The sequence below is a fragment of the Coregonus lavaretus genome (genome assembly GCF_964263955.1).
Source record: "Coregonus lavaretus genome assembly, chromosome: 3".
NCBI classification, from domain to species: domain Eukaryota; kingdom Metazoa; phylum Chordata; class Actinopteri; order Salmoniformes; family Salmonidae; genus Coregonus; species Coregonus lavaretus.
In genome coordinates, this window is record NC_139990.1 from 35,476,094 (window position 1) to 35,492,127 (window position 16,034).

General features: G+C 42.7%; 1 protein-coding gene across 1 annotated transcript in view; it reads left to right on the top strand.

Annotated features, from left to right (window-relative positions):
- The window catches only part of LOC311114247 (nuclear factor of activated T-cells, cytoplasmic 1-like), a gene marked incomplete at both ends in the record, with an annotated part of 76,411 nt that overhangs the window by 12,282 nt on the left and 48,095 nt on the right, over positions 1-16,034 (top strand). Inside the window, 2 exons of the mRNA XM_084157167.1 lie at positions 484-656; positions 1,403-1,543. Of these exons, the coding sequence (XP_084013293.1) occupies positions 484-656; positions 1,403-1,543 (314 nt within the window). The remainder of the gene's footprint in view (positions 1-483; positions 657-1,402; positions 1,544-16,034) is intronic.

Genomic DNA, 16,034 nt, shown 5'->3' on the forward strand with positions numbered 1-16,034 from the left:
TATTTATAAAGTGTCTGATGAAGGCTCGGAGACTGTGTAAAAAGCATAATTACAGCCAATAGGTTGGCTGGGAGAGCCGTAGAGGGACCAAGGTTGGACCAGCATCCCATGGGTGTTCTATTTTGGTCCATTAAAAGCTATTAATGAAACTATTAACATTCACAGCGTTTGGGTTGCTGGAGGGTTGGGATTTGACCTGAAAGCAGTGGTTGCTGAGTACACAGTATACGAATGATAATCTTCTGCTGAAATAGTGTTGCCTGATGACTATTGATCTATTCTACAGTGAAATCCCTTTGTGGTGCTAGAGAGACACTCTTAAACCATACCTTAATTAGCTGAGTGTTGATATTTACTGTATGTGGTAACTGTCACAGGGATAATGATTTGGGATTTCAATAATAATGGGATCTATCTAACGTGGTGATAGCTATGAGCCTCTCTAAGGTCTAACTCAGTTTATTTTCTATCTGTTTAATGTAGAATTGACTGCGCCGGCATCCTGAAACTTCGCAACTCGGATATCGAGCTGCGGAAGGGTGAGACGGACATCGGGCGTAAGAACACACGTGTGAGGATGGTGTTCCGGGTTCACTTCAACCAGCCCACAGGAAGGACATTGTCCCTGCAGGCTGCATCCAACCCCATAGAATGCTGTGAGTACACCTTCACTATCAGCCTGCTTTAAAATGTATGATTGCACTTTTGGGCTGACAGCCATGCTACGAAGAGTCTTTCATGTGAACTGTGCAATATCTTATACTGGGGGGGGTTAACATGGCAGATTATTTTGACTTTGGTAGATAAGCACCATTGACCTTATAAAGAACTAGATATAAATCTGGTAATCTCATGGGTTTCTGGCTGAGAATCACACCACCGAGATCAAGTGCTATGAGGTAAATGAGAAATGTGGTTAAACCATGATCTCAGCTCTTAAGAATAGACCATTGTCGGTCGCTGATATACTGCCACAAAACTGTTATTGACTGAGCCTCTTTTTTTCTAATGTCGAGATTAATTGTCGGAAAGATTCTTTGCCAGATTTATTTTTCATTTGCAAACATTAGAGTTTTATTAAGGAATATCACACACTTCAAGGCGGTTGAAGTTAACCAAGAGGTGATGGCCAAGTATGATAATGATGGCAATAAATTATTTGTAAAAACAATAATTTGAGAAAATGATACAATAACAAATACTAAATGGATCCATGCCCTCACCCTCAGGTCAGTGGAACCCTATGTCTCTAGAGCTATTGGCTCATGGCATTGCTAGGGGTGAGGATTCTTTAAGAGTTGTCAAGCTTGTGAAAATGACTTAGTCTGGATGCTCGGGGCTGCATGGGGAATGGGTTTGTATTGACTCTGTCGTGAGGATAGTGTTTGTCCCCCTCCTACAGCCCAGAGATCAGCCCAGGAGCTGCCCCTGGTGGATAAGCAGACCTTAGAGACATGCCCTGCTGCTGGGGGAGAGAGGATGCTCCTCAGTGGACACAACTTCCAGTACGACTCCAAGGTGGTGTTCGTGGAGAAAGCCCAAGGTAGGAGCTGGAGACGGAGCAGGAGCTAACGCAGTGCAGATGTGTGTGGGTTAGTGTGCATGTGTATGTGTGCATGTGTCTACACAAGTGTGTGTGTTGTGTGTGTGTGCGTGCGTGTGTGTGCTCGCGCTTGTGTATGTGTCTACTCAAGTGTGTGTGTGTGTGTGCTCCAACTCCCTCCCTCTCCACTGGGTTGGAGAAACCTCAGGACTACTCCCTCCTCCCTCCTCTTCCCCCGCCATCAAAATATCCCCCATCCTGCCAGAGTGCCACATGTGTTGCACATTAATGCGCTGTATTTTTAACCGAGCAGATTTACATTTGCGCAAAGTTTCCATTGCCTGTTCAGCACAGGAATGGATCACAAATGCATTATAGGCTATGTGTGCTGCTGTGCTGTCTCTCACAGTTCTGTATTTGTTTCCTCTCCTCTCTCTTAGCCCTCTGGGTTAGAAAGGAGGGAGGGAGGGAGGGACTGCTCCGAGATGTTGATGCTTAGGGTTTACTAAGAGCAATTTCCATGATTAGCTTTAGAAAAGTAACGTGAGGTATGGTTTGGGCCAAGGTTGTGCAATGTAAACACATCTGATCGTATCGCTCGGTGAGTCACTCAGAGCAGAGAGGAATCTGTTGCCATTGTTCCACCTGTGAGGAGAGGAATTCTAGGTGGGTTGGGTGGGGGCTCAAGCCCCACTGTTATACAATACAGTAGTGTGAGATTGTTTTTCAAAACAAGAAGTGATTGTGTGAGAGCTTTGCTATATCTCTTCCTACATCTCTTGATTTCTCCTAATCTCTTCTAGCTAGGTGAGGAACTATTGATTTATGTATGTGAATTTCAAAATATTTACCTTGCCTAGAATTCTACATAACTCCCTTTTTGGTTTATAGTTTTGTGTCAGTTTGAAGAAGATCAGTGGCTCCCTCTGATCTGTTGAGGTTTAGCAGACTGTCTTTAGGGCCTAGCGCAGCCTCTGAGCTGGCGTTGATGCTCCCTTGTTTTTGATGAGGGTTTCCCTACGTCTGGCACTAGAATTAGGATTCCTGGGCAATCCTACCATGGAAACACCCTTAAGCCAGCCTTCCACCCCTTCTCTCCCTCTCTCTCTCTCCTCTGCCTCCCTCCCTCCATTGAGTCTCCCTTTCAGCCTTAATATCCCAATTCATTAACACTGTGTGCTGTGGAATACCATGTGGATCTTCAGTTCAGCTATTGCCCTGTCTCCATTGGTGTAAAGTACTTAAGTAAAAATACTTTAAAGTACTACTTAAGTAGTTTTTTGGGTATCTGTACTTTACTTTACTATTTATATTTTTGACAACTTTTACTTTTACTTCACTACATTCCTAATGAAAGTATTGTACTTTTTACTCCATACATTTTCCCTGACAACCAAAAGTACTCGTTACATTTTGAATGCTTAGCAGGACAGGGAAATTGTCAAATGTAAGCACTTATTAAGAGAACACGTGGTCATCCCTACTGCCTCTGGCCTGATGGACCCACTAAACATAAAATGCATATTTTGTAAATAATGTCTGAGTGTTGGCATGTGCCCCTGGCTATCCATACATTTTAAAAACAAGACAATTATTTATACTTTTACATTTTGATACTTAAGTATATTTTTGCAATTACATTTACTTTTGATACTTAAGTATATTTAAAACCAAATACTTTTAGACTTTTACTCAAGTAGTATTTTACTGGCTGGCTTTCACTTTTACTTGAGTAACTTTCTATTAAGGTATCTATAATTTTACTCAAGTATGAGATTTGGGTACTTTTTCCACCACTGCCTGTCTCTATACAATATAAGGAAATGAAATTGTAGCGCATGTTCTTTTATATTGTTTTAATTGTAATGTTTTTATTATTTTTTTGTCCATGCCAAGGCCGAGGTCTAAAAACTGTTTAACGATCCATCTCATAAATCCTGCCACAGAGGGTTTACGCATTTTACCAATGGACAATTCTCCTATGAATATTCCAATAAACAACGCCCAGAATTTTGAGAATTCAGAATTTCTCCTACTGTAGAGAATAACTAGCCAATAGGTTGTTTGTGCGTGCGTGCGTGCAAGTGTATGTGCATGACTTTGTGTATGTCAGCACGCATGTGTGTGTACACAGGGGTAAGAGAGTTTTGTACTCTGTGACTCATACAGGAGGGATTCCCTGTGTCCCTGTAGAGAGGCCCACTGACATTTACCTGCTTCTCAGAACCACTCCAGCCACATAATAAAAACAGCAGCTCATTATGACGACACAGTCCTGCCTCGGAGCACCTGTCCACTCTGTCTCAGCACAGTTAGAGGGACCATAGATAACATCAATGCAATTGTCACCTGTGGTTACAGTGTAGAGCAGTAGTATTCAAAGTCGGGGTCGCAGGAGAACTGCAGTGGGGTCAGCAATTTTATTGTGTTTTGTAACCTTTTTATTTTTTGGGTGGGGGGGACGACAACGACAATATACAAACATTTTTAAGAAAGATCATTTGAAAAATACACTTTTATTGAGTAAATGTATTTATTGGTTTCTTTTCATTTTAATAAGAGATTAAAATGCAATGAGTTGAAGGTTATTTGTTGATGTAAAAATGTCAATTTATCGATTTTAACGTGTCATTAGATTTGGTGTGGGATCACAAGAAATGGGGGTCCCCGCTGAAAAAGTTTGAATACCACTGGTGTAGAGCATGGAGAGCCTTATAGGAGATTACACTACAGCCCTCAGAGCTCCCAGACGTCAGGCTGTAATCTGAAACTACCTCAATCTGACCTTGCTTCTCTCCAGCCTCAGCCTGCCCAGAGATGGGCTCTTTGATTAGCCTCAGTACCGCTTGGGGAAATTATTAATCGCTTAGCCGTCAATTTCTCAAGGTTTTGCCCCTGAATTTGTTTTCAAATTGATTTTAGCGGCTGAAGTTTCAAAACACAACATTATGTAAATGTCTGAAAATGGAGATGGATTTTGTTTGGATTTGCATTTCCAGGCCAAGATTGATAGATTAAGGATAGTCACCAGAATCATTTGCACTTCTGACATTTTAATGAGGACCATAAGTAATGAAGAATAATTTTACCCTTTTCAACAAAAATTAAAACATGTGGAGTTGTGTGTCAACTTGCGTGCTTGTGTTCACACTACAGCAAGAGTATCTGCATGGCGTATGTCTGTGTCAGCACAGTATTTCCCAACCACCATGAGTTATGGCTGAGAGCAAAGAAGCTTTGAGGGAATCCTCCAGGCAGAAAAGTCAGACATGGAGAGAAAGTCTCTTATAAAAAGAGTGCTTTCACATCTGGGCCTGGCTGACTGGATGGCTGCCTGGTCTACTGCAGGCAGGCTGGAGCAACCATGGAGAAATACTCACTGTGTCAGATTCAGAGACCCACAAGCCTTCAGTTTCACCAGTTTCCCCTGCCTGAACCGACCGACTACTTTATGACACATGACCCAAAGCTCACCGTCTCCCTGTGAGTCAGAGCCAATGAGGAGAGTCAGTCTAACCAGGTACTGTACAGACCTGCCCTGCAACGGCAACAGACCCAGACAGGCCTGGTTGTTCTTGGCCAGAGGTGCCGTCTATGTCTACAGTATGATCAAGGACCTCCAAATTGAATTCTGTGAGGATTATCAAACTGCAAGAACCTTGCCAGATGGTGTCTGGAATTACCGGAGAAAATTATAGCTAACCATCCATCTTTCTCAGAGTAATGGTTAGCCTACACTCAGTGGGAGGGGTGCTCTACTCTGTGTTACATGACTGGTCAGTGCTTCTGGATTTAATTCATTGCATTCACAGAACAATGACTTCCACTTTGAAACCGTTCAGCGGTTTGGCCGGCCTCGACACTTCAGAGAACAATGGCTGTTTTCATAAACAAATCAATGACATGCACATAAAGAGGGAGTTTATGTTTTTAAAATTACAGCGTACAGTTCATATTTGAGGAAAACCAGAGACATATTTTTTATGAATTGATGGTGGCATAGAGTGTAAAGTGATATATTGTAATGTAGAAGACAGACTGTGCTGTGCTGAGATGCAGATGTAGAATACAAAACTGTGTTGTATTGAGTAGTGAACTTCACTAAAGCAAATACATTATCCCCCCCAGCTGCCATTGATCGAAGCAGTTTGAAGAGCTGGCTTGCCTCAATTAACGCCCTTCCCTGCAACAGCATGCTTGCATGCAATACCCACCATCCACGTGTTCTGGGGGTAGCACTGGGAGGAAGAAGTTACAGTCATCAGACCCAGGACAAGGGCTCTCTTTCACCGTGCCACATGGGCTTGGGTAGCGCATGTGTTTATATTTACTGTACGTTATGAGTGCTTTGGGTATACGCCACCCCGCTGTTTGGCTTCAGGCACTAGAGTTTACTCCACCCCACCCCAATTAAAGAGCACAAGGAGCTGTTTGATTCCCTTTATAAACTCTGCATGACAAATAGCTGTATTGGATACTACTTCATTCGAATCCACTCTGGCTGCCATAACAGTGTAGTACACCACCAGTGTTGTGTCTATTGGCTATTGTAGACCAGGGTTTGTTGAGGTGAGGGAGTGGTCTGGTTGGCACTGTTGCCAAGGGTTTTGATGGTGAGAGACGTTGTGCAGGTGTTGCTAAGGCCCAATGGAACATTCTGTGGTTATCAGTTCCCCAGTACACTCTGTACAACACCTCTCGCCATCAAAGTAAAGGTAAAAGGTATCCCACGCATGTGATACTCTATAGACACTTTTCCAGGCAGAGGGGCAACAACAAATTACTCAATTAAATGTTTTGCTTCTACATTAATGTGTGCCCAGTGCAAAAAAATGTATACAGTAGAGAGAAAGAGACAGATAAGTAAAGGGGAGACGAGGGCCTCCCGAGTGGCGCAGCGGTCTAAGGCACTGCATCGCAGTGCTTGAGGTGTAACTACAGCCCTGGGTTCGATCCCAGGCTGTGTCACAGCCGGCCGTGACCGGGAGACCCATGAGGCGGCAAACAATTCGCCCAGCGTCGTCCGGGTTAGGGGAGATTTTGGCCGGCCGGGATTTCCTTGTCCCATCACGCTCTAGCGACTCCTTGTGGCGGGCCGGGCGCATGCAAGCTGACTCGGTCGCCAGTTGAAAAGTGTTTCCTCCGACACATTGGTGCTAAGCGAGCAGTGTGTCAAGAATCAGCTTTGGAGGACGCATGGCTCTCGACCTTCACCTTTCCCGAGTCCGTAGGGGAGTTGCAGCGATGGTAACAGACTGTAACTACCAATTGGATATCACAAAATTGGGGCGAAAAAGGGGGTATGACGGGAAATGAGCCTCTAGTCTCCAGACATAATGGGAGGCATTGGGAGCTATTAGTGCCAGCCTTAGTCTCTGCCTCTGCCACATCACAGCCCAAGCAGACCTGGACCAAGGATGCCCTATCTGCAATGGGCTGTCTGCTCCACTGTCTGTGTGTGTGTTTACCTCTGTCTCACTTTATAAGTGACCGGGAGACTCATGGGCGGCGCACAATTGCGGCCGGGAGACTCATGGGCGGCGCACAATTGGCCCAGCGTCGTCCAGGGTAGGGGAGGGAATGGCCGGCAGGGATGTAGCTCAGTTGATAGAGCATGGCGTTTGCAACGCCAGGGTTGTGGGTTCGATTCCCACGGGGGGCCAGTATAAAAAAATATGTATTCACTAACTGTAAGTCGCTCTGGATAAGAGCGTCTGCTAAATGACTAAAATGTAAAATGTAAAATAAGACCAGACCGCCTTCAAAATAACATCTGTCATAATATAGACCTAATCAAGAGTGCTTCTATCTGTGGAGTTAAAGCTGCAATCCTTAATGGGGAAACTGCCACGTCCGTTTACAATATTACAACAACAAAGTATTACTGCAAACAACGAACACTGTTTTTCCCCTCTGACATTTTTATTGAAGCTTTATTTTAACAGGGAAGACTTATTGAGACCTAGGTCTCTTTTTCAAATGTGCACTGTATGATACAACTCTGCCTAGGTCAGCATCCCGGAGTCGCCTCTCCACTGTTGACGTTGAGACTGGTGTTTTGCGGGTACTATTTAATTAAGCTGCCAGTTGAGGACCTGTGAGGTGACTGTTTCTCAAACTAGACACTCTAATGTATTTGTCCTCTTGCTCAGCTGTGCACCGGGGCCTCCCACTCCTCTTTCTATTCTGGTTAGATCCAGTTTGCGTTGTTCTGTGAAGGGAGTAGTACACAGCGTTGTACGAGATCTTCAGTTTCTTGGCAATTTCTCGCATTGGAATAGCCTTCATTTCTCTGAACAAGAATACACTGACGAGAATTAGCCGTTTCCAGCTACAATAGCCATTTACAATATTAACAATGTCTACACTGTATTTCTGATCAATTTGATGTTATTTTAATGGACAAAAAAATTGCTTCTCTTTCGAAAACAAGGAAAAAGTGACCCCAAACTTTTGAACGGTAGTGTATATTCCCCACTATATATATATATAGTGGGGAAAAAATGTATTTAGTCAGCCACCAATTGTGCAAGTTCTCCCTTTTAAAAAGATGAGAGAGGCCTGTAATTTTCATCATAGGTACACGTCAACTATGACAGACAAATTGAGAAAAAAATATCCAGAAAATCACATTGTAGGATTTTTTATGAATTTATTTGCAAATTATGGTGGAAAATAAGTATTTGGTCACCTACAAACAAGCAAGATTTCTGGCTCTCACAGACCTGTAACTTCTTCTTTAAGAGGCTCCTCTGTCCTCCACTCGTTACCTGTATTAATGGCACCTGTTTGAACTTGTTATCAGTATAAAAGACACTTGTCCACAACCTCAAACAGTCACACTCCAAACTCCACTATGGCCAAGACCAAAGAGCTGTCAAAGGACACCAGAAACAAAATTGTAGACCTGCACCAGGCTGGGAAGACTGAATCTGCAATAGGTAAGCAGCTTGGTTTGAAGAAATCAACTGTGGGAGCAATTATTAGGAAATGGAAGACATACAAGACCACTGATAATCTCCCTCGATCTGGGGCTCCACGCAAGATCTCACCCTGTGGGGTCAAAATTATCACAAGAACGGTGAGCAAAAATCCCAGAACCACACGGGGGGACCTAGTGAATGACCTGCAGAGAGCTGGGACCAAAGTATCAAAGCCTACCATCAGTAACACACTACGCCGCCAGGGACTCAAATCCTGCAGTGCGAGACGTGTCCCCCTGCTTAAGCCAGTACATGTCCAGGCCCGTCTGAAGTTTGCTAGAGTGCATTTGGATGATCCAGAAGAGGATTGGGAGAATGTCATATGGTCAGATGAAACCAAAATAGAACTTTTTGGTAAAAACTCAACTCGTCGTGTTTGGAGGACAAAGAATGCTGAGTTGCATCCAAATAACACCATACCTACTGTGAAGCATGGGAGTGGAAACATCATGCTTTGGGGCTGTTTTTCTGCAAAGGGACCAGGACGACTGATCCGTGTAAAGGAAAGAATGAATGGGGCCATGTATCGTGAGATTTTGAGTGAAAACCTCCTTCCATCAGCAAGGGCATTGAAGATGAAACGTGGCTGGGTCTTTCAGCATGACAATGATCCCAAACACACCGCCCGGGCAACGAAGGAGTGGCTTCGTAAGAAGCATTTCAAGGTCCTGGAGTGGCCTAGCCAGTCTCCAGATCTCAACCCCATAGAAAATCTTTGGAGGGAGTTGAAAGTCCGTGTTGCCCAGTGTGTGAAAACCTTGTGAAGACTTACAGAAAACGTTTGACCTGTGTCATTGCCAACAAAGGGTATATAACAAAGTATTGAGAAACTTTTGTTATTGACCAAATACTTATTTTCCACCATAATTTGCAAATAAATTCATAAAAAATTTTACAATGTGATTTTCTGGATTTGTTTTCTCATTTTGTCTGTCATAGTTGACGTGTACCTATGATGAAAATTACAGGCCTCTCTCATCTTTTTAAGTGGGAGAACTTGCACAATTGGTGGCTGACTAAATACTTTTTCCCCCCCACTGTATATATATATATATATATATATATATATATATATATATATATATATATATATATACACACAGTGCATTCGGAAAGTATTCAGACCCCTTGACTTTTTCCACATTTTGTTACGTTACAGTCTTATTCTAAAATTGATCAAATTTCCCAGTCCTGCTAAACAGGTTTTTGCAAATAAAGTAAAAATGTAATATTACATTTACATAAGTATTCAAACCCTTCACTCAGTACTTTGTTGAAGCACCATTTGCAGCGATTACAGCCTTGCGTCTTCTTACGTAAGACACTACAAGCTTGGCACACCTGTATTTGGAGTTTCTCCCATTCTTCTCTGCAGATCTTCTCAAGCTCTGTCAGGTTGGATGGGTAGCGTCGCTGCACAGCTATTTTCAGGTCTCTCCAGAGATGTTCAATCGGGTTCAAGTCCGGGCTCTGGATGGGCCACTCAACGACATTCAGAGACTTGTCCTGAAGCCATTCCTGTGTGGTCCTGGCTGTGTGCTTAGGGTTGTTGTCCTGTTGGAAGGTGAACCTTTGCCCCAGTCTGAGGTCCTCAGCGCTCTGGAGCAGGTTTTCATCAAGGATCTCTCTGTACTTTGCTCCGTTCGTCTTTCCCCAAATCCTGAGTAGTCTCCCAGTCCCTGCCGCTGAAAAACATCCCCACAGCATGATGCTGCCACCACCATGCTTCACCGTAGGGATGGTGCCAGGTTTCCTCCAGACGTGACGCTTGGCATTCAGGCCAAAGAGTTCAATCTTGGTTTCATCAGACCAGAGAATCTTGTTTCCCATGGTCTGAGTCCTTCAGGTGCCTTTTGGCAAACTCCAAGCGGGCTGTCATTTGCCTTTTACTGAGGAGTGGCTTCCATCTGGCCACTCTACCATAAAGGCCTGATTGGTGTAGTGCTGCAGAGATGGTTGTCCTTCTGGAAGGTTCTCCCATCTCCACAGAGGAAGTCTGGAGCTCTGTCAGAGAGACCATTGGGTTCTTGGTCTCCTCCCTGACCAAGGCCCTTCTCCCCCGATTGTTCAGTTTGGCCAGACGGCCAGCTCTAGGAAGAGTCTTGGTGGTTCCAAACTTCTTCCATTTAAGAATGATGGAGACCACTGTGTTCTTGGGGACCTTCAATGCTGCAGACATTCTTTGGTACCCTTCCCCAGATCTGTGCCTCGACACAATCCTGTCTCAGAGCTCTACGGACAATTCCTTCTACCTCATGGCTTGGTTTTGGCTCAAACTTGCACTGTTAACTGTGGGACCTTATATAGACAGGTGTGTGCCTTTCCAAATCATGTCCAATCAATTGAATTTACCACAGGTGGACTCCAATCAAGTTTTAGAAACATCTCAAGGATAATCAATGGAAACAGAATGCACCTGAGCTCAATTTCGAGTCTCATAGCAAAGGGAATGAATACTTATGTAAGTACAGTATTTCTGATAGATTTTGTAACAAATTTGCCCACATTATTATTTTTTTTTTCGCTTAGTCATTATGGGGTATTGTGTGTAGACTGATTAGGAAATTTTTTTAATTTAATCCATTTTAGAATAAGGCTGTAACGTAACAAAATGTGGAAAAGGGGAAGGGGTCTGAATACTTTCCAAATGCACTGTATATACAGTGAGGGAAAAAAGTATTTGATCCCCTGCTGATTTTGTATGTTTGCCCACTGACAAAGAAATGATCAGTCTATAATTTTAATGGTAGGTTTATTTGAACAGTGAGAGACAGAATAACAAGAAAAAAATGTTATAAATTGATTTGCATTTTAATTAGGGAAATAAGTATTTGACCCCCTCTCAATCAGAAAGATTTCTGGCTCCCAGGTGTCTTTTATACAGGTAACGAGTTGAGATTAGGAGCACACTCTTAAAGGGAGTGCTCCTAATCTCAGTTTGTTACCTGTATAAAAGACACCTGTCCACAGAAGCAATCAATCAATCAGATTCCAAACTCTCCACCATGGCCAAGACCAAAGAGCTCTCCAAGGATGTCAGGGACAAGATTGTAGACCTACACAAGGCTGGAATGGGCTACAAGACCATCGCCAAGCAGCTTGGTGAGAAGGTGACAACAGTTGGTGCGATTATTCGCAAATGGAAGAAACACTAAAGAACTGTCAATCTCCCTCGGCCTGGGGCTCCATGCAAGATCTCACCTTGTGGAGTTGCAATTATCATGAGAACGGTGAGGAATCAGCCCAGAACTACATGGGAGGATCTTGTCAATGATCTCAAGGGATCTGGGACCATAGTCACCAAGAAAACAATTGGTAACACACTATGCCGTGAAGGACTGAAATCCTGTAGCGCCCGCAAGGTCCCCCTGCTCAAGAAAGCACATATACAGGGCCGTCTGAAGTTTGCCAATGAACATCTGAATGATTCAGAGGAGAACTGGGTGAAAGTGTTGTGGTCAGATGAGACCAAAATCGAGCTCTTTGGCATCAACTCAACTCGCCTTGTTTGGAGGAGGAGGAATGCTGCCTATGACCCCAAGAACACCATCCCCACCGTCAAACATGGAGGTGGAAACATTATGCTTTGGGGGTGTTTTTCTGCTAAGGGGACAGGACAACTTCTCCACATCAAAGGGACGATGGACGGGGCCATGTACCGTCAAATCTTGGGTGAGAACCTCCTTCCCTCAGCCAGGGCATTGAAAATGGGTCGTATATGGGTATTCCAGCATGACAATGACCCAAAACACACGGCCAAGGCAACAAAGGAGAGGCTCAAGAAGAAGCACATTAAGGTCCTGGAGTGGCCTAGCCAGTCTCCAGACCTTAATCCCATAGACAATATGTGGAGAGAGCTGAAGTTTTGAATTGCCAAACGTCAGCCTCGAAACCTTAATGACTTGGAGAAGATCTGCAAAGAGGAGTGGGACAAAATCCCTCCTGAGATGTGTGCAAACCTGGTGGCCAACTACAAGAAACGTCTGACCTCTGTGATTGCCAACAAGGGTTTTGCCACCAAGTACTAAATCATGTTTTGCAAAGGGGTCAAATACTTATTTCCCTCATTAAAATGCAAATCAATTTATAACATTTTTGACGTTCGGTTTTCTGGATTTTTTTGTTGTTATTCTGTCTCTCACTGTTCAAATAAACCTACCATTAAAATTATAGACTGATCATGTCTTTGTCAGTGGGCCAACGTACAAAATCAGCAAGGGATCAAATACTTTTTTCCCTCACTGTGTGTATATATATATATATATATATATATATATATATATATATATACAAAAACACAGTTATGGGAAACACAAATAAAACGTCACATATCAACCAGAAAAACAGTTACATTCCCCAATCAATTATTTAAATTGCCAGAAAGGCACCAGAACATCAAGATGAAACGTATTTTGAATTGTGTTCCAGCAATAAGGTGCATTAAAACTAAAAACTGATTTACATAGCTCAGTGGAGACTAGGGCTGTTGCAGTGACCATATTACTGCCACACCGGCGGTCAAGAGTCATGACCGCAGTAAAACTCCACGTGACTGATGAGTCATGGTAATCTCCTGTTATGCACTCTGGATATGCTTTGGTAGTCCCCAACTAGCTAACATCAGGTCCTAATGGCCTGGTACTCAGGGCTCTATTGTCCCTCTAACCACTCTGACATCAATGCAAATGCCATCGAAAATCACATCAAACACTTATCATCAAAACAGTAGACCTATAGTACTTTTCAAACTCACCTCACTGTGATGATCAATTTGAAGAAAGAAGTTCAACAGCAGGTTGAAACAGTGTAAAACATGGTTGTTATGGATGTTGTTTCAAAGCCTAATACAACGAAATGGACAGCGCGAAATGGACGTCTATCATTATTTTGATGATTGTTTTGTAAGGGAAATGTACTGCTTGAAAAGCACTTACTGCTGCTGTTTATTCATAATTTTTTTTCTAGAATTGTCTTGAAATTATATGTTTGAAGACAATTAGAAAATTAGCGTTGAAGTATATGAAATGTGTTTAAGGGGAATTAACCTGTACGCGATCGGTGTCCCGTATACGGGATGGTTGAGCTAACGTGCGCTAATGTGATTAGCATGACTGTTGTAAGTAACAGCAACTTTCCAGGACATAGACATGTCTTAATATGGGCAGAAAGCTTGAACTCATGTTAATCTAACTGCACTGTCCAATTTACATTAGCTATTACAGTGACAAAATACCATGTTATTGTTTGAGGAGAGTGCACAACAACAACAAAACGTATCACGACAACTGGTTTGATACATTCACCTCTGAAGGTAAATAATGTACTTACCATACATTAAGTAATCTTGCTCTGATTTGTCATCCTAAGGGTCCCAGAGATAAAATGTAGCATAGTTTTGTTTTATAAAATCCATTTTTATATTCAAATGTAGGAACTGTGTTCTACAGTTTGAACCCCTGCTGTCTCTGGCTCCACACCCACCCCACCCGGCCATCTAGATGTGTGAAAGTTAGTGTTAAGCGAATGATCCATCATGTATGACATTTCTGGGAGTGTGTAAACTTATTTACATTTTGTATTACCATATCCTTTTTGCATATTCTCTATAGTTATGTTCTTGAAAATGTATCAATTGACCAATTCGGCACATTATGGCAGACTTGATACAAAATAGTCCAGCATTTCAAAGATGATGGAACAAAAAAATAAATAGAAAACGCATGTTTTTTTGTTTATATTATCTTTTACTAGATCTAATGTGTTATATTTAAATTTTAGTCATTTTAGCAGACCCTCTTATCCAGAGCGACTTACAGTTAGTGAGTGCATAAATTTTTCATACTGGCCCCCCGTGGGAATCGAACCCACAACCCTGGCGTTGCAAGCGCCATGCTCTACCAACTGAGCTACAGTTGGTACATTCATTTCACATTTCCACAACCTTCAAAGTGTTTCCTTTCAAATGGTATCAAGAATATGCATATTCTTGCTTCAGGTCCTGAGCTACAGGCAGTTAGATTTGGGTATATCATTTTAGGCGAAATTTGAAAAAAAGGGTCCGATCCTTAAGAGGTTAATTCAAAACACCAATACACATACACTATAAATACAAAAGTATGTGGATATCCCTTCAAATTAGTGGATTTGGCTGTTTCATCCACACCCGTTGCTGACAGGTGTATAAAATCGAGCACACAGCCATTCAATCTCCATAGACAAACATTGGCAGTAGAATGGCCTTACTGAAGAGCTCAGTGACTTTCAATGTGGCACCATCATAGGATGCCACCTTTCCAACAAGTCAGTTTGTAACATTTCTGCCCTGTTAGAGCTGCCCAGGTCAACTGTAAGTGCTGTTATTGTGAAGTGGGAACGTCTAGGAGCAACAACTGCTCAGCCGCGAAGTGGTAGGCCGCACAAGCTCACAGAACGGGACCGCCTAGTGCTGAAGCTCGTAGCGCGTAAAAATCGTCAGTCGTCTGTTGCAACACTCACTACCGAGTTCCAAACTGCCTCTGGAAGCAACGTCAACACAATAACTGTTAGTCGGGAGCACCATTAAATGGGGTTCCATGGCTGAGCAACCGCACACAAGCCTAAGATCACCATGCACAATGCCATGCAATGTTCCCAACATCTAGTCGAAAGCCTTCCCAGAAGATTGGAGGATGTTATAGCAGCAAAGAGAGGACCAACTCCATATTAATGCCCATGATTTTGGAATGAGATGTTAGACGAGCAGGTGTCCACATATATTTGGTCATGAGCCAAGTCCCCCCCCCCAAAAAAATATACTGAATTTAAAATATGATTGTGCCGTTATACAATACATAGCCTACTGCATATTACACATGGCAGAAAAACATAAAACAAAACTGATTTAAGATGTCTTTGGTACATAATTGGTCTAGCCTTTGAATGTGGACTATATTATTATGCATATTGGATGGACTTGTTACCTTATGCTACACTCCAAAATGTCTATCCATGAGTCTGGGTAAGAACGTATAGCCTTAGGCGATCAAATCAAATCAAATTGTATTTGTCACATGCTCCAAATACAACAGGTGTAGACCTTACCATGAAATGCTTAATTACAAGCCCTTAACCAATAATGCAGTTTTAAGAAAAATAAGAGTTATGAAAATATTTACTAAATAAACTAAAGTAAAAAATAAAAAAAAGAGTAACAGTAAAATAACAATATCGAGGCTATATACAGGGGGTACCGGTACCGAGTCAATGTGCGGGAGTACAGGTTAGTCGAGGTAATTGAGGTAATATGTACAGTGACTATGCATAGAGTATGAACAGCGAGAAGCAGCAGCGTAAAAAAAGGGGGGGGGGTCAATGCAAATAGTCTGGGTATCCATTTGATTAGATGTTCAGTAATCTTATGGCTTGGGGGTAGAAGCTGTTAAGAAGCCTTTTGGACCTAGACTTGGCGCTCTGGTACCTCTTGCCGTGCGGTAGCATAGAGAACAGTCTATGACTACAGTGGCTGGAGT